This window comes from Nomascus leucogenys, chromosome 4, assembly GCF_006542625.1.
Source record: "Nomascus leucogenys isolate Asia chromosome 4, Asia_NLE_v1, whole genome shotgun sequence".
Taxonomy (NCBI): domain Eukaryota; kingdom Metazoa; phylum Chordata; class Mammalia; order Primates; family Hylobatidae; genus Nomascus; species Nomascus leucogenys.
Window position 1 is genome coordinate 76,902,022 of NC_044384.1, and position 26,575 is coordinate 76,928,596.

The 26,575-nt window shown below is 49.4% G+C and overlaps 1 protein-coding gene across 2 annotated transcripts in view; it reads right to left on the bottom strand.

Moving 5' to 3' along the window:
* Positions 1-26,575, bottom strand: part of SLC43A1 (solute carrier family 43 member 1) — a 32,274-nt gene that overhangs the window by 2,067 nt on the left and 3,632 nt on the right. The window contains exons 3-14 of one of the 2 annotated variants that reach the window (XM_030810829.1): positions 14,342-14,519; positions 14,178-14,233; positions 13,969-14,045; positions 10,970-11,062; positions 9,259-9,392; positions 7,172-7,350; positions 5,114-5,260; positions 4,987-5,022; positions 4,615-4,753; positions 2,669-2,810; positions 2,334-2,407; positions 511-634 (exon numbers count right to left, since the gene is read on the bottom strand). In XM_030810829.1, the coding sequence (XP_030666689.1) occupies positions 511-634; positions 2,334-2,407; positions 2,669-2,810; positions 4,615-4,753; positions 4,987-5,022; positions 5,114-5,260; positions 7,172-7,350; positions 9,259-9,392; positions 10,970-11,062; positions 13,969-14,045; positions 14,178-14,233; positions 14,342-14,519 (1,379 nt within the window). The remainder of the gene's footprint in view (positions 1-510; positions 635-2,333; positions 2,408-2,668; positions 2,811-4,614; positions 4,754-4,986; positions 5,023-5,113; positions 5,261-7,171; positions 7,351-9,258; positions 9,393-10,969; positions 11,063-13,968; positions 14,046-14,177; positions 14,234-14,341; positions 14,520-26,575) is intronic. The other variant, XM_030810830.1, reaches the window with a different exon arrangement.

Consider the following 26,575-nt stretch of genomic DNA (forward strand, 5'->3'; position numbering starts at 1 on the left):
GGAGATCGAGGCCACCCTGGCTAGCACGGTGAAACCCCGTCTCTACTAGCAATCCAAAAAAAAAAAAAAATTAGCTGGGCGTGGTGGTGGGTGCCTGTAGTCCCAGCTACTCGAGGGGCTGAGGCAGGAGAATGGCCTGAGCCCGGGAGGCGGAGCTTGCAGCGAGCCGAGATCACACCACTGCACTCCAGCCTGGGTGACACAGTGAGACTCCGTCTCAAAAAATAAAAATAAAAATAATAAATAAGTAAATAAAATAAAACAATAAATTAAAAACAAAAACAGACTCCTACGGTCAGGCTGAGATATCCTGATTCAGGGGACTGGGGAATCTGTATTTTTAACACTCCGTGAGGGGTTCTTAAAAGCAGACAACTTGGAAACCTGCAGATTAGAGACCTCTGAGGTGCCTCTGGCTGAGATGAGTGAGGGATGGCACCACATACAAGGCCCTACCCCTGCCCCCAGGAGAGTGGCTCCTGCTCCCCCAACACCAACCCTCGCTCTCACCCAGAAGGGCTCTCCTTTCAGGGGTCCCACCATCGCCATGAAAAGTGGCTGCTGAAGCAAGGCGAACACAGCACTGATGAGGGACTGCAGGCCTGTCAGTGTCCCAAAGTGGTTGGATGGGAACCTGTCCACAAGACGGGGAGCATCAGGGGTGTGTGGCCCTCTCCAGCCCAGGCCAGCACCTCTCCTATCCCCTCCCCACCATGGTCCCGGCTGGCCAGGCAGGGTGGTGCTTGAGCAGTCGGGCTCTTTGCATGGGCTCTTTGGTCCCTAGCCTTGAGGGCAAATGCTGCAACTTCAGGGCCACTGAGCTGGGTTCTCATACCTCCTGTATGTGTGATATTAGCAAGTGGCTCAACCTCCCTGAGCCCCACTTCCTCCACTAATAACAGGGATGGCATTGACCTCGCAGGACTGTCTACTGTATTCTGTCAATAAATATTTAGCTGAGAACCTGCTATGTGCCAGGCACTGCTCTAGGTGCTGGAGATACCATGATCAAGCAAGTCAACAGATTCCTGCCATCGAGGAGGTGGCATTCCCATGGAGCAGGTGGCGGTCAGACAATAAGCAAAAGAAACACAGCGTGTTAGTGATAAATGCTAAGGAGAAAAACCAAGCAGAGAAGTGGGCAGTAGGGAGGTGGCAATTGTACATGGGACAGCCAAGGGAGGCCTCACTGAGAAGAGGACAGTCAGGGAAAGACCTGAAGAAGGAGAGAAGGTAAGACTGGGCGCCTTGCAGACATCTGGAGAAGAATGTTCTAGAAACAGGGACTAGCACGTGCAAAGACGCCAAGCAGGGAACACACTTGAGACTTCCAGAGCACTAGGAAGCACTGTGGCTGTGGCAGAGTGAACAAGGGAGGAGGGGAACTAGAGGGGAGTGAAGTGCTGGGGCCAGAGCTTGCAGGGCTTTTTAGGCCATAGTAAAGCCTTTGGCTTTTACTCTGAGACAGATGAGACAGGACACCACAGAGTGATGTGAAGAGACTTATGTCCTGACAGGTGACTGCAGCCCCTGTGTTAAAAATAGACCAAGGTGGCGGGGCCAGGGCAGATGTGGGAGACTAAAGGCTGCCACAATAATCCAGGCTAGAGATGTTGGTGGCTAGGACTGGAGAGGCAGCAGTGGAGGTGACAAGAGGAGGTCAGATTTGGGGTGTGTAGAAGCTGCTGCTGGCTGTACCAAGGACGGAGTGAACATGGAGGGTGAGGGAGAGAAGAATCAAGGAAACTCCAGGGTTCTGGCTTGAGCAGATGAAGGAAACAGAGCTGCCCTCTGCCGAGACCGCTGCAGTGAGGCTGAACTCAGGGGGTGATGGTCAAGGATCCTGCCTGCTGCCTGCACCAACGGAGCACTCGATAACGGTTGTGATTTTGTCATCATTATTGTAATGTCTTGTTACTCCATCACATACACAGGGGAGAGTCCCTCAGCAGCGTCCAGCAGGGGAAACCAGGAGAGAGATGCAAGTGGGGACTGTCCAACATGAAGAGGAAAATTGTAAGGCAAATGGCTGCCCTTGGGAAATTTCTTCAGGGTGGGCATGGAGGGGAGGCCATTCTGGGGGCCGTTTCAAACAGCAGACATAGAACCACAGTGTCATCAAGCCAGGTATTTCAGCTTCCTCTAAGGAAAGACTCCAACAGGGGGAGTCAATTACAGCAGGATGGGCTGCCTTTAAGGAAGTGAGCTCCCTGCCATCAGAGGGGCTCAGAGGGGTGCATTAGGGGATGCCTGGGGCCCTCCCAACCCTTCCCTGGGGTTCTCCGATCACGGTTGCAAAGCTCAGGAAGGCATTTTCAGCCCAACAGACTCACACTGCAGCATAGAGACTCCCACAGGCGGAGTGGAAGAAACCTCGAACAATGGTGTGCAGGACAAAGGTCACAAACTAAAACCAAAAAGAGAGAGTGAAGAGGTTAGGAGAGTGTGTGGAGGCTAGAGGAAAGAGGGGTAGGGCGAAGAGGCCAACTGGGCCTCCATTCCTACCCCCTCGCCAATCCAATCTACTAGAAACACTTCCTGGAGAACCCGGAAAATAGACCCAGATCAGAAGACCAGAACTGCGCTTCCTGGAAGGCAGGTGCTGGATGGACCAGCCCTTTGGAGGAGGCTCGGGAGGTAGAGAGAGGGGAAGGGTGGAGGTGGGTACCTGGAGGTGTAAGTTGTTGATGAGACAGGTGATGCCAAAACCCACAAGCAGCAGGTTGGTCAGGGTGAAGGCATTGATGGCATTGGTGAGCTTTTGAATCTTGCAGTAGCGTGGTCTGATGGATTTGGTAGCAACCCCATCCCTGAGGAGAACAGGAAGTCACTGGCTGCTGCCTCTACGTTCCCAGGACTCCCTGGTTCTTGGCCTGGCCCCTCCCCCTTCAGCTATGCCTTCGATGTCAGGGCAGCAGCAAACATAGAAACTCATGTTCTCTAGCTCCATGTTTCTCAAAGTGTTGCTCCCCTACCCAATGACACGCATCAAAGGGGGTGCTTTCTTAACATGCAGATTCACAGGCCTCATCTCAGCCTTCGGAATCTCAGCGGGGATATCTGCAAACCTGCATTTGGGCAAATATCCCCCACTAAGTGATTCTCATGCACACTTGAAGGTTTGAGAACCAAGGATGGGAAGGAAGGTGGAAAGTGGGAAGCTCTCACACCATCTCTCATCAGAAGTCCTCAGGAAGGTGTCCCTGCCCTAGACAAAAGCAGATGCCCTCCTGGGGACAGCAGCTTGGCCCGACTGTCCAGCGCTTCCTCTCTCTGGCACAATCAAGGGCTCTGAGGCCAGCCCTGGAGAGAGGTCAGTAGGCTGGGGTGCGCACAGGCAGCCCATGTGTCCTGGACAGAAGGGCCCTGCTAGAGGACCCTCGCCATTAGAAGCAGAGGGTAGAGGAGGAAGGCTCAGTGCCAGGGCCAGGCTCTGCTAGCAGGGAGGGAAGCCACTGGATTTCCTTCTCTCCCAGTCTCTTTCTCCCATCCTCTCAGGATAAACAGGGACTGTTTGGATGAACACAAAAAGAGCAAAAGCAGTCACAGAATCTGGGTTCAAGACTCCATGGTGAATCCCAGCTATTTGGGAGGCTGAGGCAGGAGAATCGCTTGAACCTGGGAGGCAGAGGTTGCAGTGAGCTGAGATCATGCCACTGCACTCCAGCCTGGGCAACAGAGCAAGACGCTGTTTCAATAAAAAATTAAAAAAAAAAAACCCTCAATGGTGGTCTCCAGCCAACAAGACAGCCCTCAAGGTTCCTGCCTCCTGGTATTCCCCTGCTTTGTGCAGTCTCCTTCCACAGTATATCAGGGTTACTCTGTGCATATAATAGAATGTAACAGAAGTGACAGTATGCTACTTCTGAGATTATGTGAGAGAAGATACGGGGTCTCTGTTGCTTAGCCCTCTTGCTTAAGGGGAAACCAGGTGCTGTGTCCTGAGCAGCCCTATGGAGAGGCCATGGGGGTAACTGAACTGACATAGATTCTCCAACCCCAGTCAGCCCTTCAGATGACTGCAGCCCTGGCTGACAGCCTGACTATGTCTTCATGAGAGACTGCGAGTCAGAATCACCCGGCTGAGTCTCTCCCTGATTTCTGACTGTCAGAAACGGTATGAGATGAGAAGTGTTTGTTGTTTTAAAATGCCAAGCCTTGGGGTGATTTGTTATACGGCAATAAATATCTAATATACCAACTCTATCTATTCTAGCCCTAACAAGACTTTAGCATGTACCCTTATAACACAGGTTCTGTAGGCTGCCACTGAAAGCTGTGTGATCTTGGGTGAATGACTTAACTGTGCAACCCTGTACCTCGGTTTCCTCATCTGCAAAATGAAGATATTAATGCATCTACCTCAGAGAGGTGTTGTAGGACTAAACAAGGCAAGGTGCCAAGTGCAGTCAGCACTCTGCATTAGCTATTCTTATTATTAAGCAAGCCAGGTCCCTTCCTAGCCTCAGTTTCCTCATCTGTAAAATGGGGAGGTATCCCTGATCTCCTAGGCTTCTTGGGAGAAAGAAACAAGCTGCTGGATGTAAACGCGCAGAGAAAATGAAAAGCACTGCCTGACCACTTGCTGTCACCATCCCCGTACAGGCAGGTCACCTGGCATCTCCAAGGACAGTGCCCTGAGTTGGGGCGTCCACGCAGTCCTTGATCCGCCAGTCCATGATGTAGCCAATGAGGGGGCAGGTGAGAAGGCACAACAGCTGCATGGCCCCGAAGATGGAGGAGTAGAACCCAACTGGGCAGGATGGAAAGGGCAGTGGGGTCAGGAACTGGCACTCAGTGGACACTACCACCCCTTCCAGCGGAGGCCAGAGAGCACCAAAATAGCCTTCCTGTGAACCCAGACTCTTACATCCCCCAAATGCCCAGGGTTACCCGGGTGGGCCCAGGCCTAGAGGAGTCTCGCCCCCTGAGAAGCGGGTTGCAGCGGGGTGGGCGTGGGCCAGGGCCCTGCTTTCATCTCCCTACCTGTCTCTGCCACCTTTTGTTGCTGTTCATTCATCTCTGTGGGTAGGGAAAGGTATGGTGAGGGGAACTCAGCCAGGGTGACCCTCCTGGGTGCCCCCAACCCCCAGGGGCCTCGGCAGTGCCTCACCATGCTCCTGGCCACCAGTCACAAGGTACTCCAGCATCTTGTTCATGGCAGCCATGTAGAAGATGATCCGCAGCTGGGTCATGCCCATGGTGAGGAGGCTCCACAGGAAAATGGGGGAGCAGAGGCTCTTGCGGAAGGGGACAGACCCTGGGGAGACAGCAGGGGGCGCCCCTGAACCCCAGACCTTCCACTGCCCTGATTGTCCCAGCTCATGCACTTCTTGGGGGGGAGTGACACTAACTATGTGACTTTGGAGAGGGACTGGTTTCTTCAAAGACAGGAAAGTTCAGATTCACTTGCCTCCAGGCTCTTGCTCAGCTCAGAACATTTTTAGGTGCCCTCTGGATGTATGTCCTATGCTTCGTGTGGTAAAAATAACTCAGTTAGGTGCCATGGCTCACGCCTGTAATCCCAACACTTTGAAAGGCAGAGGTAGGAGGATCACTTGAGCCCAGGATTTCAAGACCTGGTGGTCAACATAGCAAGACCCTATCTCTAAAATATATATATATTTATTTATTTATTTATTTATATACAAAAATTATATATATATTTATATAAATATATATAATATTTATATGTAAATATAATATTATATATATATTATATATATATAAATATATATATATAAAATAAGCCAGGCATGGTGGTACACACCTGTATTCCCAGCTACTCAGGAGGCTGAGGCAGGAGGATTGCTTGAGCCCAGGAGGTCAAGGCTGCAGTGAACTATGACTGCACTACTGCACTCCAGCCCAAGAAACAGCAATACCCTGTCTCTATTTTACAAAAAAAAAACAAAAACAAAAAAAAACAACCTGGCAGGGCACGGTGGCTCACACCTGTAATCCCAAAACTTTCAGAGACTGAGGCAGGAGGATCATGAGGTCAGGAGTTCGAGACCAGCCTGGCCAACATGGTGAAACCCCGTCTCTACTAAAGACACAAAAATTAGCCGAGCATGGTGGTGCACACCTGTAGTCCCAGCTATTTGGGAGGCAGAGGCAGGAGAATTGCTTGAACCCGGGAGGCGGAGGTTGCAGTGAGCCAAGATCATGCATGCCACTGCACTCCAGCCTGGGCAACAGAGCAAGGTTCCATCTCAGGGTGGGGAAAGAAAAAAAAAAAAAAAACAACTCTGAAGCAGTCACTATGGGCTACATACTTGACATTTATTATCCCATTTAATAAAATCTTACAACGACCCTATCCTTATCACATTTTACTGATGAGAAAACTGCAGCTCAGGAAGTTAAATGACTTGCTCAAGCTCACAGGGCTGGAAGCAGCAGGTCAGCCTAACTCCAGCTCATGCCCTTAGCCATGTTGCCCTCTGAGAATCCGCACTGGGGGTAACCACCCTCAAACTGCACACCGTTTTGCACTTTACAAAGAGCTTCCACATCCATGGTGTCATTCAATCATCACAACTAACTTTACAGTTTGTGGGGTGCCTTTAGTGCTAGTTTAAGAGATAAGGAAATCAAGAGCAAGGTTAGGTGATCTACCCAAGTCACATAGCCTATAACTGGAGAGCAGGACTCAAACCCCTCAACTCCCGCTCCTGACTCCAAGGAGCTCCTTCCACTTATCATGGAGCTGACGGTCCTGGGATCTTCAGGTACCCTCCTGAGAAGCAGCCCAGGCAGGTGGTGCAGCTCCTTCTGTGACCAGCAGGGGGCAAAAGACAGCCAAGTGTGGAGGACCCCTGCCAGGAGGCTCGCGGGCCTGGCTGCACCTGATGCAATAAGCTCAGAGGTTGCAAGGGGCCCTGAGGAAAACTGCTACCCGACAGGCCCAGAGACCTTGTTCCCATTTTGGAAGCTCCTCCCTTCCCCAATCCCAGGAATCCAGCAGGGTAACCCTGAATCTGAACTTCCCAGCGTTAGCTGAGCTTTGATGTGCCCATCTGTAAATGAGGAGCATGCCCCACCTACATCATGGGGTGTTGTAAGGACTGAAGAGGGGTGCGAATAAATACTCAACCATGAGTGCTCACTGAATATGAGGACCCACCATCCCTATCCCCCAAGGCCAGCACCTTGAGCAGACACTCACTCTCAGGAAGGTTTTCTGAGGTGCCCCGAACATCCTGGGATGACATGAAGGCATCCGAACTGTCCTCCAGGCTGGGGGCCTTCTGGCTGAGCCTCTGGCCCACGGTGGTCACATGGGTGTAGAAGCGGTCACCTGTCACCTTGTGGTCCAGGGCCAGCCCACTCAGCTTGATCTTCTTCCTGCAGGCAGCCAGGCCCGAGTGTAGGGGAACCAGTCACACAGAGCCCACCTTCAACAGCCCAGCGCTCGGCGGCCGTCCCAGCGGTTTCCAGCACTCCTTTACCCGGCACTGACATGCTCACAAGCTCCCTAATGCAGAGCTCCTGTTTCTGTTGCTCAGAGCTTGGCTCGGGGACCAGCTTAGCACAGATGCCAAGTAAATGAAGAGTGGATCAGCTGTTTTTCACTTGGACTGTTCCCACGGAGGAGGCAGCATTAAGACCTCAGACTCCAGAGTCAGAGAGCCTGCGTCCAACCTAAGATTCACCCTCCTTTGAAGGGCATGACCTTTGGAAAGTCACTTTGTTCCCTGCACTTTTGTTATTAATGGAGTTAATACCCAATCTACATCATACAGCTGTTTGAGGATGGTATAGGGGCTAAGTACAGTGCCTGGCATAACTGTCAGTTCTGTAATGTCACCTTATGTGCTTGGTGTGGAGCATCACCTCTTGCCTCTGCTGAACTGACAGGGGGCTGGAAAAAGTTGGCATTCAGGTGGCCCCACAAAAGATGGGGTGCTTGATTCTTTTATGTCCCTCTTTTTGGGACCACATGGCATCGAGTGCCATTGCTGAGATGCCTCCTACTCAGATCTCCTCCTCCAAACCCAGAAAGGATGAAAACAGTATTTGTCATGACTTTTTTTTTTTTTTTAAGACGGAGTTTTTGCTCTTGTTGCCCAGGCTGGAGTGCAATGGCATGATCTCAGCTCACCGCAACCTCAGCCTCTAGGGTTCAAGGGATTCTCCTGCCTCAGCCTCCTGACTAGCTGGGATTACAGGCATGCACCACCACACCCAGCTAATTTTATATTTTTAGTAGAGACAGTGTTTCTCCATGTTGGTCAGGCTGGTCTAGAACTCCCGATCTCAGGTGATCCACCCTCCTCGGCCTCCCAAAGTGCTGGGATTACAGATATGACCCACTGCGCCTGGCCCATTACTTTTAATGGCAAAAACCATAATTACTTTTGCACCCACATAAATAGTTACCATGGGCTGAGCACAGTGGCTCACGCCTGCAATCCCAGCACTTTGGGAGGCTGAGCCAGGTCGATCACTTGAGGCCAGGAGTTCAAGACCAGCCTGGCCAACATGGTGAAACCTCGTCTCTACTAAAAAAATACAAAAATTAGCTGGTTGTGGTGGCGCGTGCCTGTAATCCCAGCTATTCAGGAGGCTGAAGCAGGAGAATCGCTTGAACTCAGGAGGCGGAGGTTGCAGTTCACTGAGATCACGCCACTGCACTCCAGCCTGGGCGACAGAATGAGACTCCATCTCAAAAATAAATAAATAAATAAATAAATAAATAAATAAATAAATATTTACCATGTTTTGACCACCTGTTATGTGCCAACTCTATTACTTAAAAACACCCATGGGAGGCTGGGCACAGTAGCTCACGCCTGTAATCGGGCACTTTGGGAGGGCAAGGGGGGAGGATCCCTTAAGGCCAGGAGTTCAAAACCAGGCTAGGTAACACAGTAAGCCCTGTCTCTACAAAAAATAAAAAAATTAACTGGGCATGGTGGTGTGTGCCTGTAACCCCAGCACCTCAGGAGGCAGAGGGAGAGGTTCGCTTGAGCCTAGCAGTTTGAGGTTGCAGTGAGCCAGGACCAAGACACTGCACTCCAGCCTGAGTGACAGAGCAAGACACTGTCTCTAAAAAAACAAACAAAAGCGACCTGTGGGTAGGTAGGAACAGGCTCATAGTACAGATGAGAAAGCAGAGCTTGGAGGGCTCAAGTGATTTGCCAAGCAGAGGTCCAAGCCGAGGTCTCTCTGAATCCAAAGTTAATTCCATCTATCATATCACCACAGCCCTCTCTGCCCCAGGGTGAGTCTCTGCCCACTCCAGCCACTCACGTGTAATTGACTTCCTCAGGGGCAGGAAAGGCTTCGATGGGCCAGTTGAGGGCGCAGTTCAGAAAGATAAGGCAGGCCAGGCCAGACCAGGTGAACATGATGACCACGAAGGCCACACCGGCATCGTAGATCAGCTGTGAGAGGAGGGGGCAGGCCCGTGGGGGAGACTGCCTGGCCCCAGACCCCACCAAGGTAGATCCCAGGCCTCAGAGGCCTTAAAGAAGGTCTCATCTCCCCTTGTGCTTGTGCCCAATTTGCAGATGAGGAAACCAAGACCAGAAGTTTAGAGTCAGACTCAGAAGATCCATCATTCCTTTTTCTTTTTCACTTGAGCCCCCCTAGAGAGCTATGAAGTAGTCTCCACAAAGCCTGAAGTTGCTGGCCACTGGCTCAAAATACCTCTGAAATTTCCATTATCTTAAAAAGATACATACATTTTTGCCTATGACTCCACAAACATTCATGTTCATGTTCACACAAAAATGTCCATTTCATAGTATGTACAAAGGAAACTTAGTACGCTAGGTTTACCAGGCCTAACCGTGTTTATCCTGCCCCTTCCTGGCACATTCCCCAGGGGAAAAGGCAAACCCAGACTGCTCATGCTCAGCCTTATCTCACCTTTCCCACGTGCAACAACTGGGGGGTCGGGGAGAGGGAAGTGCAAGTGCTCTGCCTAAGGGCTGTCAACCCCAGGGCAGGTAAGCTCTCAATTGAATGAGATTCTGTGCAAATGTGTCAGCCCCTCTTACGGAAGAAGCTGGTGCACCATCTGTCCTCTTGTCCTCCCCATACCATCTGACCAGGATGACTAGTGTCTGCTCTCCCCTCAGGCTTCTGCTCAAACCTTTTTCTCTGCAGTCTTGGACCTTGGTGCCTTTTCCTCCCTAGGGGCAGGACAGAGCTTCAAAGGGCCACACCCCCAAATGTGTGGAGGTAAGATCTGGCTCCTCAAACACTACTTCAGTTGAAAAGAAGGGGGAACTGCCCACCCTCCATGCCTGCCCACCAAAACAACTGAGGGTCCCCCCACGCATGCACTCTCTCAAACTCCTTTGGAGACACTGAGCAAAAGTACCTTCTTTGGTACTCTTTGTAAAGTGCAAAACGGTATGCAGTTTGGTACTGCCCACAATGGAGGTTGAGGAGCATGGCATGGCTCAGTCAAAGGGTGCTTTGATATTTGACAGAGGAAATAGAGGCCCCCATCTTGTACTGAGCTAAAACTTTGGTCTCCTGGCTTCCAGGTACACCAGGTTGACCTGTCCAGGATCCAGCCTGGCATAAACTCACTTTGTGACCTTGGACCAAACCACCCATCGTCTCTGGAAAGTGTGGAAAAATGTAGCCCCAAAGGCTGAATAAAGCCAGAGAGTCAAGGACCTTGAATGCATGTGAAGGGGCTGGACTTGATTCTGTAGGTGAAGCTAAACCACTGAAGGTTTTTCAGCAGTGTGTGCGCCAGTTCCCCATCTGAGATCTTTCTGGAAGTCACGTGAGTGACAGAGTACACAGAAAAAGAATCAGAGGCAGGGAGACCAGCTGAGAAAGCTTGCTGTGGCCCAGGAGAGAGTGGGAAGGCCTGCACTGGGATGATGACAGAGGAAGGAGACCGGAGAAGTCAGACCCGTGGGTCAGCACTAGCTGCTGCTCACTCGGCCCCACCCAGTTCTTGTGTCAAGACCAAAAGAAAACCCGGATGGCCTCATACCTTGATTCCTGGGAACGTGATGGCAGAAGAGGCATAAGAGCCAATCATGAGGGCCATTAACGTGGAGCGCAGGTTCCCAAACATGTTGGGCAGCTGAGGAGGGAAAGCAGCACCCATGAGGTGGGGACACTGTGACCCTCGCCCAGCGTTCCCAGCCCTGCTCCATACAACAGCCCCAGGAGACGCAGCAGAAAAGCCCCAAGGCAAAACAAACAGAAAAATCAATGTGGGAAACTGTACTCTGCCCCTGCCTACACAGTCACAGTGCCCTTTAGCTTCAAAAAGGCTCCCAGACACCCCTCAGAGAGACATTTTGTTAATTTTGTTTAATCCCAGGTTTCCCAAGTTTGTTACGTAACACCTCTGAACAACACACAGAATAGGTGCTTAAGAAGCACTGATCTTGGCTGGGCACAGTGGCTCATGCCTGTAATCCCAGCACTTTGGGAGGCCGAAGCTGGCGGGAAGCTTGAGGTCAGGAGTTCAAGACCAGCCTGGACAACATGGTGAAACCCCATCTCTACCAAAAATACAAAAATTAGCTAGGCATGGTGGCGTGCGCCTGTAATCCCAGCTACTCCGGAGGCTGAGGCAGGAGAATCGCTTGAACCTGGGAGGTAGAGGTTGCAGTGAGCCGAGATCGCACCATTGCACTCCAGCCTGGGTGACAGAGCGAGACTATGGCCCCACCCCCCAAAAAAAAGAAAAGAAAAGAAAGAAACAGTGATCTTGTCCAACCCATTTTAGATGAGAAAATTGAGACCCAGGGAGGAAAAGTATACTCAAGTTCACAGAGCACGTTAATGGCTTTCTCCTCATTGTCGCTGTCCCAGCCCTAACCCAAGGCTGTGACCATGGCTGTGTCCCGGTAATAGGTGGCGCCTCTTAACCCTCTCGGTTGACGTCCCAGCCCAGTTTCTGCTTAATCAGGACAAATCATGTCCTGGGAGGTGAGGGTGGAAATAAGGGAGGGAACTGAGCCGGGGCAGACACAGTCTCCAGAGGAGGTGGCTCTGACGCAGAGCAGGGTCAGAACCCACACCAGGAGAGAATTTAATTGATCATGTGTTCCGCTCACCTGCCTCAGCCAAGCCCTCAGGGCAGGGGAAGGCAAAGTCAGGATGCCCTTCGCACACACCCTCCTCTGGCCCCACCATCCTCCCCAAGTCACTAGATCCCACAGCTGAGAAGGACCTTAGGATCCGTACAAAGCCTGAACACACTCCACAGAGTGGGAAACTGAGACTCTGAAGGGAGGCCTCAATAGCTCTGGTAAAGAAGGCGTTTAGGCCGGGCGCGGTGGCTCACGCCTGTAATCCCAGCACTTTGGGAGGCCAAGGAGGGTGGATTGCCTGAGCTCAGGAGTTCGCGACCAGCCTGAGCAACATGGTGAAACCCTGTCTCTACTAAAATACAAAAAAATTAGCCGGGCGTGGCGGCGCGCACCTGTAGTCCCAGCTACTCGGGAGGCTGGGGCAGGAGAATTGCTTGAACCCAGGATGCAGAGGTTGCAGTGAGCCGAGATCGCGCCACTGCACTCCAGCCTGGGCGACACTGCGAGACTCCGTCTCAAAAAAAAAAAAAAAAAAAAGGTGTTTCAACACATACAACTAAATTATCCTTCCCCCTTCCCCTGAAGTGGCTGGCTCAGGAAAAACCTCTACCCACTCAGGCAGAGGTTTTCCTGCACCCTGCATCTGTGAGGCACCACTGCCAAGGACGCCAGGGAAGGGTGCCAGGCCTGGAGAGGGGCAGGGCCCTCTCCCCACCAAGGGGCCACAAACGCTGTCTCCGCCCAGTACTGTGGGTAGGGCGAGGTCGGCCGGCTAACCCCGGGCTGGCGGCCTTGCAGCGCGCGTGGCAACAGCAGCTGGGCCCGCAGGACGCAGCACGGGGCGTCCTGGTCCAAGTCTGGGCCAAGAGCAGCGGCCCAGAGGGCGGGGCCGGCCAGCGGGAGCGGGGCGTGACTGAGGGGCGGTGCCAGCGCCGGACCCTGCCATTGGCTGGAGATTACAGGAGGCGGGGATATAGCGGGGAGGAGCCGCTGGACAAGCCCCACCGGGCCGCCAGGGAGGGTCTGAGGTCAAGCCCCGGAGAGAAGGGATTTAGGGCCCTGGGCCAAGTTGCACAGCAGGGAAAAGGGGCTGCGCAGAGGGGCGGGGAGAAAGGGATCCGCTTCCTTCCTTGAGAGTTGTGAAATGTCCCTGGTTGGAATTAAAGGCGGATGCTGGGGCGAGGTGAAATTCAGCCAAAACCACCCAGTCAGGCAGCCCTTCTCAGAGATAAACAGTCCGAGCCAGCCCGGCCAGGAAGCTTCCCCTCCACCCTCCCGAAACTCCTAAGCCTTTAACGCATTTACACACTCACATAAATAAACACACTTAGAGCAACACACATACACAACTCAGCACATGTAATAGGTCAAGCCATGTGCACGACGAGGTGTCGACAATTTCATATGGTTCAACCTAGTACACTCACAAACACACCTACCAACTCATGGCTTCCACAGGGACGGGGTCACACACCCACTCTCCCACGACAGGGCGAGCGTGCACACGCTGTCTCGAGCTGCTCCCTCCCCCTCACGATCATGGTACCCAGTTTTATTTTCTTCCCAGCACCTATGACGACTGACATAATTTATTAGTTTACTTGTTTATTGGGTTATCTGTGCCCCTCACCCCCAAAATGTAACCTCCAGCAGGGAGGATGACGTGGTCAGTCCTGATTGTGCTGTAGTCCAGGACCTAGAACAGAGCTCCACAGACATTCACGGGTTCTGTACACACAAACACACACATTAACATACACCCCGACACACAGCCTCATCCACACACACACAGCCTCACACCTGCCCTTTGCAGCTACCTGCATGGTTTCTCACACACTCACTTGATCTAGTGATCTGCGTCCACAGGCCCCACCCCCAGCCCACTCATACTGCCCTCACCCCACTCGGGGGAACTCTGCTGCCAGGCCAGGCCTGTGACACTCACCGTGAGTGAAGTGAACGTCAGGCAGATGCCACCAAAGCCATTCAGGGACAGCGCCAGGAATATCAACGGAGACAGAACTGGAAAGGGGAAAGCAGCAGATGAGGGCATTTGGGGAGCTGTGGGAAGCCAAGGGCAGGAACTGGGGTAAACATCTGCCTTCATCCCACCTATTCTTTTCTTGTGGGGCCACAAGAGAACAGACAGCTCACCTTCCACGTCCCGGGAGGCCAGAGCCATGAGGGTGCAGGATGCAGCGAAGCAGGCACTGTGGAGACACAGGGAAGGGTGAGGGGTTGGCCTGTGAGCAAATCCCCACCCCTCCCCCTGCAGCACGGTCCCTGTCCTCCCGTTCCCCATAGCCTAGCCACCTCACCTGCCAACCAGCCGCACGGGTCGGGGGCCAAAGCAGTCCATGAGGATCCCCAGTGGCAGGGTGGTGGCGCTGAGCACAAAGGAACCGATGGTGAAGCCCAGGTTGAGCATCTCGTCCTGCCGGTCACAGCCCGGCCACCTGCGCTGCTCATCCTGGGTGGTGTTGGTGCTATTCTCAGCTGAGGAGGGGGAAAGGAGGGCTCAGCACATGACAGCAGGAACAGCTGGGCACGGGAGACAGCAGCCCACAGTCAGGGGGCCTGCTTTCAAATCCCATGCCAGGTGCCTTTGGGGATACCCTAGAGTCACGTCTCCTCTAATGGGGCTGCTCCAGGAATGGCAGCCGTTAGTACCTGACCCTGGGAGAGTCTTGTGCACACACAGCCTGAGGCTTCAACTAGCTCAAATGAAATACTGGACATAAAAGTATTTACTAAGTTGTAACATGCACTCAGTGTCCAAGCTTAGGGGGTTGTGGATCCCCAACAAGAAGTGCCCCCATATCTAGAGGCAAAGGCAAAGGCAGTGAGTGGTGCTCTAACGGCTATAACAAGAATTCATTAAAATGGCCTGGCGTGGTAGTTCATGCCTGTAATCCCACCACTGTGGGAGGCTGAGACAGGAAGATGGCTTGAGCCTACAAGTTTGAGACCAGCCTGAGCAACATGGTAAAACCCCATCTCTAAATAAAAAAAAGAAATTTAGAAAGAACACTAAAACTTAGAGGAAGCTTTCCCAATAAATGATAGTCGATAAAATAATAACTAATACGTATTGAGCACTTAACTATGCTCCAGGCACTGTTCTAAACACAACAGCCCCATAAGTCAGTTAATAAAGTATCCCGTTCCCCAGGTGATGAAGCTGAGGCACAGAATGAGAACCAGGTACTGCCCTCCAGTCCCCTCTAGAAGTCCACTTGGAGGACTTGTCCTTAACGGTAAACTGCCAACTTGGAGTTGTGACAAGTTAAGGAGAAAAGCTAGTGATAGGAGACAAAGGGTTGCTTTGCTTTACTCAATGCTCAGTGAGTCATGAGGTGGCTGCCCCCAGGCCTCCAAGTTGTCACTTGGCAGCACTGCCAAGGGCAAACTCAGGGTGCACCTGGAGCAGGCAGACAGACCAGGGTCTGAATTCCCACCACCAGCCTTACTAGCTGTGCACCTTGACCAAGTAACTTCCTTCTTCTCTGTAAACTGGACCAAAGAATGCCTAACCCACGACCTCCTTAGAAGGATTAAATTGGAGACAGTAAACAAAGAACTTTGCACAGTGCCTGGCCCAGAGAAAGTGCGCCTGAAGGATCTGAGGACCGGGTAGCTGACCCTCCTGGTGGGTCATGTGGTAAGCACGTACTCTAGGAGCTGGGCATCCACACTACATGAGACAGGAAGTTCTCAGCTCTAGAGTAACAGGTGCTGCTAAAAGAACAAACCAGGCCAGGTGCAGTAGCTCACACCTGTAATCCCAGGACTTTGGGAGGCCAAGGTGGGTGTATCTCTTGAGCCCAGGCGTTCAAGACCAGCCTGAGCAACATTGGGAAACCTTGTCTTTACAAAATAAATTTTAAAAATTAGCCGAGCATGGCAATGCATGTCTGTAGTTCCAGCTACCCGGGAGGCTGAGGTGGGAGGACTGCTTGAGCCCAGGAGGTCGAGGCTGCAGTGAGCCATGATCACAGCATTGCACTCCAGTCTGGGTGACAGAGCAAGGCACTGTCTCAAAAAAAAAAAAAAAAAGAAAAAGAAAACAAAACAAAACAAAAAGAAAACAAGAAAACCAACAAGCGGACAAGGGAATGTGATAATGCCTGGATACTAGGGGGTGGTATAGGACATCTGCCCTCAGTAGTGAAAATGACCCCTGACTTTACATATCCAAAGGGCTTGCAGGTGGCAGAAGAGTAAAGGTAAAGGGATCTGTGTGTTAACGTAAGGAAGAACACAAAGGCCTGGCAGATCCTGAGTGTTGACCAACCAGGGAAGGAACTGTCATGGGCAACAGAGAGTCTTCTTCAGTACCAGCTGCCAAGGAGGTGGGGAAAGTGCTCAGATACCTCCAGGGAGCACTTAGGGGGTTGGACCACACAACCTTTGGGGATCAGGCTAGTCCTATAATTTAGTGATCTTTATGATCACTGTCATTTCTCTACAGGGTTTTTTTTGTTGTTGTTGTTGTTGTTTTGAGACAGGGTCTCACTCTGTCGCCCAGGCTGGAGTGCAATGGTGCAATTACAGCTTACTGCACCTTTGACTTCCCAGCTCACTGTAGCCTTGACCTCCCGAGCTCAAGTGATACCCCCACCTCAGCGTCCTGAGTAGGTGTGTCTACAGGTGCATGACTGGCTACTTTTTGTATTTTTTGTAGAGATGAGGTTTCGACGTGTTGCCCAGGCTGGTCTCGAACTCCTGGGCCCAAGTATCTGCCTGCCTGGGCCTCCCAAAGTGCTGGGATTAGACACATGAGCAACTGTGCCCGGCCTCTCTACAGGTTTATCTGCATTGGTTTATTCATTCTACACCCACTTACTGGATATTTACTATACACCAGCACTGTGTTGGGACAATGCATAAAGCAAGAAGAAATACAAAGATGATTTAGACCAGAGGCTGCACACCAGTGACCAGCAGTGGCCCCCACCCATGTTCTGCTTGGCTGGCAATGTTGACCCTTATAGTGTTGTAAATTACAATTGGGTGCCAGTTTAAAATCAGGAGTTATCACAAAAAAATCCAGATTTCTTGGTTCTCTTTAAAAAGTTAGAAAATCGATTGGGCGCGGTGGCTCAAGCCTGAAATCCCAGCACTTTGGGCGGCCGAGGAGGGCAGATCACGAGGTCAGGAGATCGAGACCATCCTGGCTAACACGGTGAAACCCCGTCTCTACTAAAAATACAAAAAAAAATTAGCCGGGCTTGGTGGTGGGCGCCTGTAGTCCCAGCTACTCGGGAGGCTGAGGTAGAAGAATGGCGTGAACCTGGGAGGCGGAGCTTGCAGTGAGCCGAGATCACGCCATCGCACTCCAGCCTGGGTGACAGAGCAAGACTCCGTCTCAAAAAATAAAAATAAAAAGTTAGAAGATCTGGGCATAACTGTAGCTGAGTGGAGGCCATCCCTTTTTGCCAGGGCTTGCCTTCTCAAGGTCATACACATCCTCACCTCTCTTTTAATTCCCAGACATTTGCTATCCTACACCTGCCCTGCTTTACCCAGTTATTAGCATATCCCTGGCCTCAACTGGCATTTCCATTTGCAGTCCCTGAATTAGACACTGTTCCTGCTCCTAAGTCTTTGATAATCAAATGAAAATTTCCCTCACAAACAATCCCACTAGCATGCAAATTTACACCTACTTTGTGCCAATATTTTCTATAGAGAATCCCATTTAATCCATGCAACAACCCTAAAAGGTGAGTACAACGGTCCCCATTTTATAAATGGTAATGGTCCAAGAAGCAAAGCAATTCAGTTAGCCAGCTTCTTACAGGCAGGCTCAGATTCAAACTCAAGATAATCTCCAAAGTCAACAGTTTTCCACTGCACCAAAGGGCCTCTGTGTTACATGGGCCAGTTAGCTTAGTAAGTTTCCCAAGCACATGTCAGTGCCAGAAAGGATATGTGCTCTTCCACTAATGGAGAATCCAGTCCCGTGAACTGCTAATGACCTAGTGTCAATTCATACGTTCATTTCTGTTTTATCGATCAGCCTTTTATGAGTTTGACCAACGAGTTCATTCATAAGGCTTGATCACTCTGAGTAGTTGGATAAAAATCCAAATTCTGAACTAAAAGGGGAGCCAGCCCAATATGCCAAGACCTCTTAGAGCTGTGTCCATGTTAATGACAACAGAAAAGGTCTTTGGCATCAACCCCCAACCCCAACATTTATAGACAAATAAAGCAAAGCACAGGATGGGACAGTGATTAAGCTGGGCTTGGAAGCCAGGGAAAGCAGTGTTTCCCAATATGTGGTATGCACAGCATGTGGGCACTCAAGATGGGTTCAGGAAGTAACACGGAGCAGTTTTTGAGATTTCATAGTTATTCATTATTTGAATGTGTATTAAAAACATACATTGGCCAGCCACAGTGGCTCACACCTATAATCCCAGCACTTTGGGAAGCCAAGGCAGGTGGATCACTTGAGATCAGGAGTTCAAGACCCACCTGGCCAACATGGTGAAACCCTGTCTCTACTAAAAATACAAACATTAGCCAGGTATAGTGGTGGGTGCCTGTAATCCCAGCTACTCCAGAGGCTGAGGCAGGAGAATCACTTGAACCTGGGAGGCGGAGATTCCAGTGAGCTGAGATCACACCACCGCACTCCAGCCTGGGCTACAGAGAGAGACTCCATCTAAAAAAAACTAACAACAACAAAAAAAAAACAAAAAAGATACACATATATATGTACATACATATGTATTAGAAACATATGTATATGTATAATGTGTGGGGGTGAGTAACAGCAAACCGATATTCCAAGAATATTACACCTTAGAATGAAGCTATTTTTTTTAAGTAGACTGATTCAAAAGGAATTATTAAGTAAATAACACTAGCTATGGCACAGAGAAATGGTAAAATCATGAAGGTGAACTGCAAATGACTAGGTCTAGGAAACACTGGAAAATGGGATGGTTGTGAAGCATCTGGAGTCTGGAAGAGCCGGGTTCAAATTCTAATTCCACTAGCTGTGCTGCAGAAACTCTCTGAGGCTCCATTATCTCATCTGGGAAATGGGGACAGTGGTCTCAACCACCTGAGAGGCTGGCTCTGAGAATTGTCACACATACACACACAGCGAACACACCCATTTTCTTTGTCTCCCTGCTTAGCGTTCCTTTCCTAACCCCATGATGCTTCCCTTTCCTGCCTCTGACATGGTCACATTCAGCAAAAACACCTTAGGGGTTGGGTGTGGTGGTTTATGCCTGTAATCCCAGCACTTTGGGAGGCCAAGACAGGAGGATCACTTGAGTCCAGGAGTTTGAGACTAGCCCTGGAAGCATAGTGAGACCCCATCTATACAAAAAATAAAAACATTAGCTGAGCATAGTGGTGCACACCTGTAGTCCCTGCGACTCCCGAGGCTGAGGTGGGAGGATCACTTGAACCTGGGAGGTGGAGGCCGCAATGAGCTGAGACCACACCACTGCACTCCAGCTTGGGTGACAAAGTGATACCCTGTCTCAAAAAATAATAATAATTAATTAATTAAATAAAATTTAAAAATTAGTCAGGTGTGGTGGTGTGCACCTGTAGTCCAAGCTACTCAGGAGGCTGAGGTGGGAGGATTGCTTGAGCCTGGGAGGTCAAGGTTGCAGTGAGCATTGATCATACCATTGCACTCCAGCCTGGTGACAGAGTGAGACCTTGTCTCAAAAACAAACAAACAAAAAAAAAATCTTAGGATTGGACTCTCGCTGGTGTCTTGTCTGTGGCTGGATTCCCCCAGGAGAGCCCTGGGCCATTGGAGGTCAGGGACATCCACACTATTCCCATGAGTCCCAGTAGAAAGGTTTTAGAGTCCAACGTGAAACTGAATCTTTACTCTGCCCTTTATTTACTAGCTGTGTGACCTTGCACAAGTTATTTAGCATCTCTGAGCTTCAGGTTTCTCTTCTATAAAATGGGGTTAATAAAAATAATACCTGTATCACAGATTTGTAGTGAGGACTAAATATCTAAAAAATAGTAAATGCCTAAAGAACTTTAGCAATTGTTTTATTTGGGCACTTATGCTGGATATAGAGTAGTTTGTGATAAATTGAACTGCTTCTGCCTAAATTCTGAGAAACAGAGCCTCTGTTAGCTGTGATATCCTTATGGGTAGGTCAGAGGATGTGGCAGGTAACCCCAAAGCTGATACTAGTGAATGCTTCAATAATGAGTTTCAGGCCAGGCACAGTGGCTCACATCTGTAATCCCAGCACTTTGGGAGGCTGAGGTGGGCAGATCACTTGAGCCCAGGAGTTCAAGACCAGCCCTGGCAACATAGTGAGAACCTGTCTCTACAAAAAATAAAAAATTAGCCGAGGCCAGGTGCAGAGGCTCACGCCTGTAATCCTAGCACTTTAGGAGGCCAAGGCAGGTGGATCACTTGAGGCGAGGAGTTCAAGACCAGCCTGGGCAACATGGTGAAACCCCATCTTTACCAAAAATACAAAAAAATTAGCGGGCATGGTGGCACAGGCCTGTAATCCCAGCTACTTGGGAGGTTGAGGCAGGAGAATCACTTGAACCTGGGAGGCGGAGGTTGCAGTGAGCGGTGATTGTGCTGCTGCACTCCAGCCTGGGCAACAAAGCAAGACTGTCTCAAAAAATAAAAATAAAAAATAAAAAATTAGCCGTGCGTGGTGGTACATGCCTGTGGTCTCAGCTACTTAGGGGGATGAGACATGAGGATCACTTGTATCCAGGAGGCTGAAGATGCATTGAGCTGTGTTTATACCACTGGACTCCAGCCTGGGCAAGAGAACAAGACCCTATTTCTAAAATAATAATAATTGTAATAATAATTGTAATAATAATAAGGAGTTCCTCATTTGTTGAGCTCTTCATATTTTTGTTAAATGACATCATTTGATCCTTAAATCATTGCTCTTTGGAAGAAAGGTTGACAATTGTTCACTTTGTTTTATAGACTTGGAAAGAATGGAGATCCAGAGAAGATAAGGTCACATAGCAAATAACAGCAAAGCCAGGCCCAGAATGTAGTAACAATCCCATCCGTAGTCTGAAATTTTATCTGCTTACCCTCATTTCATTTTCACAACAGCGCTATAAGGTATGGATTATTAGTCCCTTTACCATATGGGGTAATTGAGGTATTAAGAAAATTAAGTGCCAGGCACAGTGGCTCACGCCTGTAATCCCAGCACTTTGGGAGGCCAAGGCGGGTGGATAACCTGAGGTCAGGAGGTTGAGACCAGCCTGACCAATATGGTGAAATGCCATTTCTACTAAAATTACAAAAATTAGCCAGGCATGGTGGCATGTACCTGTAATCCCAGCTACTCGGGAGGCTGAGGCAGGAGAATCGCTTGAACCTGGGAGGCGGAGGTTGCAGTAAGGTGAGATCGCACCACTGCACTCCAGCCTGGGCAACAGAGCGAGATTCCATCTCAAAAAAAAGAAAAAAAAAGAAAAGAAAGAAAGAAAGGGAAGGAAGGAAGGAAGGAAGGAAGGAAGGAAGGAAGGAAGGAAGGAAGAAAGAAAGAAAGAAAAAGAAAATTAAGTAAGTGGCTTCAATCACCCAACAGCACATAGCCGAGTTGGAAGCCTGCCTCTTTCCACACACTATGGCAACACAGATTCCTGGTCTGATTCTGTGTTCTTGGGACACTGCAGAGGAAGACCGACACCCAAAGTGAATAAAGTTCCAAGAAGCAGAAAGCAGACACTTTTGATCATGCAGCATGACTGAGGCAGATCAGGGAACAGCACCCACAGTCAGCCCGACAGCCTCAAGGATTTTGGCTGGGGTCCCTTGAAGGGAAGAGAGGTAGGTATAGATAGGCATGTTTTACCCTACTTTGCAAGAATGGACAAATAAGTCCTGGAAAATTAAAAAATTAGCCAGGTGTGGAAGCACATGCCTGTAATCCTAGCTACTCAGGAGGCTAAGGTGGGAAGATCATGTGAGTCCAGAAGTTCAAGGCTGCAGCAATGATCACACCACTGAACTCCTGCCTAGCTGACAGAGTGAGACCCTGTCTCAAAAATGAAACAAAACAAAAAAACAACAAATAAATTCTGAGAAAAGGACTGGGCACGGTGGCTCCCACCTGTAATCCCAGCACTTTGGGAGGTAGAGGTGGATGGATCACTTGAGGCCGGGAGTTCCAGAAAAGCCTGGCCAACAGGTGAAACCGCATCTTTACTAAAAATACAAAAATTAGCCAAGCATGGTGGTACACGCCTGTAATACCAGCTACTCAGGGGTCTGAGGCAGGAGAACTGCTTGAATCCAGCAGGCAGAGGTTGCACTGAGCCAAGATGAAGCCATTGCACTCCAGCCTGGGTGACAGAGACTCTGTCTCAAAAAAAAAAAAAAGAAGAAAGAAAGAAATTCTGAGAAAAAGAGAGGAATTCACTCTGGTCACGTCTAGTAATCCCTAACAGCCAGATTTAGAAGCATACCCACTTCTGGGCAATTTACAACACCAGGTGGATATCTCACACTATATACAAAATCAACTCAAAATGGATCAAGGATCTAACTATAAAAGCTAAAACCACAAAACTCTGAGAAAACACAGGCCGGGCATGGTGGCTCACACCTGTAATCCCAGCACTTTGGGAGGCCAAGGTGGGTGGATCACGAGGTCAGGAGATCGAGACCATCCTGGCCAATATGGTGAAACTCCGTCTCTACTAAAAATACAAAAATTAGCTGGGCATGGTGGTGTGTGCCTGCAGTCCCAGCTACTCAGGAGGCTGAGGCAGGAGAATTGCTTAAACCCAGGAGGCAGAGGTTGCAGTGAGCCAAGATTGCACCACTACACTCCAGCCTGGGTGACAGAGTAAGATTCTGTCAGAAAGAGGAAGGAAGGAAGGAAGGAAGGAAGGAAGGAAGGAAGGAAGGAAGGAAGGAGGAAGGAGGAGGAGGGAGGGAGGGAGGGAAGGAAGGAAGGAGGGAAGAAAGGAAGGAAAGGAGGGAAGGAGGGAGGGAGGGAGGGAAGGAAGGAAGGAAGGAAGGAAAGAAGCAAGGAAGGAAGGAGGGAAGGAAGGAAGGAAACACAGGTGTAAATCTTTGTGACCTGAGATTAGGCAATAGTTCCTTAAACATGACACCAAGATACAAGTGGCAAAAGAGAAAAATAAGAAATTAGACTTCAATATTAAAAACTGTTGTGCACTAAAGGACACCAAAAGAAAGTGAAAGACAACCCAACAATGGAAGGAAAATTTGTGCAAATCATATATAGGAGACTTATATCTAGAACATAAAGAACACTTACATCTCAGTAATAGAAAGATAACCTAATTTTAAAGTGGGCAAAGGACCTGAATAGACCTTTCTCCAAAGATATACCAAAAGCCAATAAGCACATGAAAAGATGCTCAACATCATTGGTCAGTAGGGAAACACAAATCAAAATCACAAAAAAACTTTACATCCACTAGGATGGCTATAATAAAAAAAGATGGGCAGGCTGGGCGCAGTGGCTCACGCCTGTAATCCTAGCACTTTGGGAGGCCAAGGTGGGTGGATCACTTGAGGTCAGGAGTTCAAAACCAACCTGGCCAACATGGTGAAACCCCATCTCTACTGAAAATACAAAAAATTAGCCAGGCGTGGTGGTGGACACCCATCTACTTAGGAGGCTGAGATGGCAGAATCGCTTGAACCCGGGAGGCGGAGTTGCAGTGAGCCAAGATCGTGTCATTGCATTCCAGCCTAGGCAACAGAGTGAGACTCTATCTCAAAAAAAAAATAAAAAATACATAAAGATGAGCAACGACACATATTGTTGAGGCTACAAAGAAAGTGGAACCCTCATCACTGCTAACAGGAATGTAAAATAGGCTGGTCCCAGTGCAGTGGTGTTTACACCTAATTGATCAAAACCAGTTCCGTCTCCACTCCCACTGCTTCACTTGGCTAGTCTTAAAAATATATATATGAGAAATTAAAAATTAAAAAATTAAAATTAAATTTAAAAAAATTTAAAGGAAGCCGAGCACAGTGGCTCACGCCTGTAATGCCAGCACTTTAGGAGGCTGAGGGGGGTGGATCACCTGAGGTCAGGATTTTGAGACCAGCCTGGACAACATAGTGAAACCCCATCTCTACTAAAAATACAAAAATTAGCCGGGCATGGTGGCAGGCGCCTATAATTCCAGCTACTCGGGAAGCTGAGGCAGAAGAATTGCTTGAACCCAGGAGGCGAAGGTTGCCATGAGCTGAGATAGTGCTATTGCACTCCAGCCTGGGCAACAAGAGAGAAACTCCGTCTCAAACAAAAAAAAAAAAAAAAAAAATTTTTTTAAGAATGTGAAATAGTGTAGCCACTTTGGAAAACAATTTGGTAGCTCCTCAAAATGTTAAACATAGTTACCCTTACAACTGACCAATACCGAAGAAAAATGAAAGCATACCTCGACATTAAAAACTTGTACAAGGGCCAGGCACGGTGGCTTATGCCTATAATCCCAACACTTTGGGAGGCCCAGGAGGGAGGATCACTTGAGCCCAGGAGTTCGAGACCAGTCTCGGCAACGTAGCATGACCCAGTCTCCACAAAAAAAAATTTTTTAATTAGCTAGATGTGGTGATGCGGGCCTGTAGTCCCAACTATTCTGGAGGCTGAGGTGGGAGGATAATTTGAGCCCAGGAGGTTGAAGCTGCAGTGAATTGTGATTGTACCACTGCACTCCAGCCTGGGTCACAGAGTGAGAGACCCTGTCTAAAAAAAAAAAAAAAAAAAAGTCCAGAAGAACATTTGGGTCTCACTCTGTGGCCCAGACTGGAGTACAGTGGCACAATCATAGCTCACTGCAGATTCAAACTCCTGGCCTCAAGTGATCCTCCTGCCTTGGCCTTGAAATAAGCGTGGATTACAGATGAGCCACCACACCCAGCCAGACTACTATTCATAACAGCCAAACTGTGAAAACAACCCAAATGTCCATCAACTGACAAATGGATAAATAGAATGGTGGTTGATCCATACAATGGAGTATTACTCAGCAATAAAAAGAAGTCCTGATACATGCTACAAGGATGAACCTTGAAAACATTATGCTAAGTGAAAGAAGCCAATCACAAAAGGCTACATACTACAAGATTCCATTTAAATGAAATGCTCAGAATAGGCAAAGCTATGACAGGAAATAGATGAGTGGTTGCCTAGTGTTTGGGGGCGGAGGTGGAGGTGAGGCGAGTGAGTACTGCTAATCGGTACAGTTACTTTTGGGGATAAAGAAACTGTTCTGAAATGGACTCTGGTGATGGTTGCACTACTCTGAACATACTAAAACTGTTAAATTATATACTTGAAATGGGTGACTTGTGAGGCATGTAAATTATATCTTAATAAAGCTGTTTTACATATTTTACATATTTAAAAATGCAGGTGGAGGGATGAGCCCTCAAAAGAGAAGCAGGAGTTTGAGGAGGTTCTAAATATTGTGTGCTGGGTACTGAGGCATAAAAATTTGCCAGACTTCATCAAAATGTATGATGTAATCTTCAAGAAAGTTGATTTTAAAGAAACACCACCAGCATCAGGCGGAGAAGGCAGGAAGAAGTTACACAAGGGGTAGGCCAAGAGTGATGGCTCATGTCTATAATCCCAGCACTGTGGGAGGCCAAGCCAGGTGGGTCACTTGAGGTGAGGTGTTCGAGACCAGCCTGGCCAACATGGTAAAAGCCTGTCTCTACTAAAAATACAAAAATTAGCCAGACGTGCTCGCTTGAATCCAGGAGGAGAAGGTTGCAGTGAGCCAAGATCATGCCAATGCACTCCAGCCTGGGTGACAGAGTGAGACTTTGTCTCAAAAAAAAAAAAAAAAAAAAGAAGTTACATAGGTGGCAGTGGCAGGTGTCAAGGGCAGGCAGGGTCTCTCCTATCTCCAGGATAAACTCATAGGGGACTTAGATGTCATGTGGGTCCCTAATAGCCCTCCACTTGGTGCTTGCAGCCACCCTGGTATGTGTATCATTTCATTCAGGCCTCTTCTTCCCGACCCACCCAGCCATCCTAGCCTAGCTGCCAACCCCACCTCCTCCAGCCCCTATCACCCCATAATTGGGGCCAGGAGGCATGGGAGAGTCACCATCTCTCGGTGCCACCTGTTGCATCTTTACAGATAACCATGGCTGGATGGGGCAGATCCTGGGGTGGAGCAGCTGCTGTTCAGAGCAGTGATGAAGACCTCCCCATCTCCACCCCTCAAGGAATCGGTTTTCTCCCATAGCCACATCAGGTGCTGTGCAGCAAGGAGTTGAAACGAGAAGCCAGGAGCAACCAGAAGGACACTAACATTTATTGAGCACTGTGGACTCTCACAGCACTCCCATGGAATCAATATTATTATCCCCATTCTGAAGACCAGGCAACTGAAGCTCAATGTTTAAGGAACTGACCTAAGTCACCAACTGATAAAAGTGATGGAAGCTGGGATTCAAATCCAAGCTAACCTTCCTTCCAGGCTTACTCCACAACACAGAGGTTGGGGAAAGGGGATAAAAAGAGAGGACAGCCCAATTCCATTTCCACCCAGCT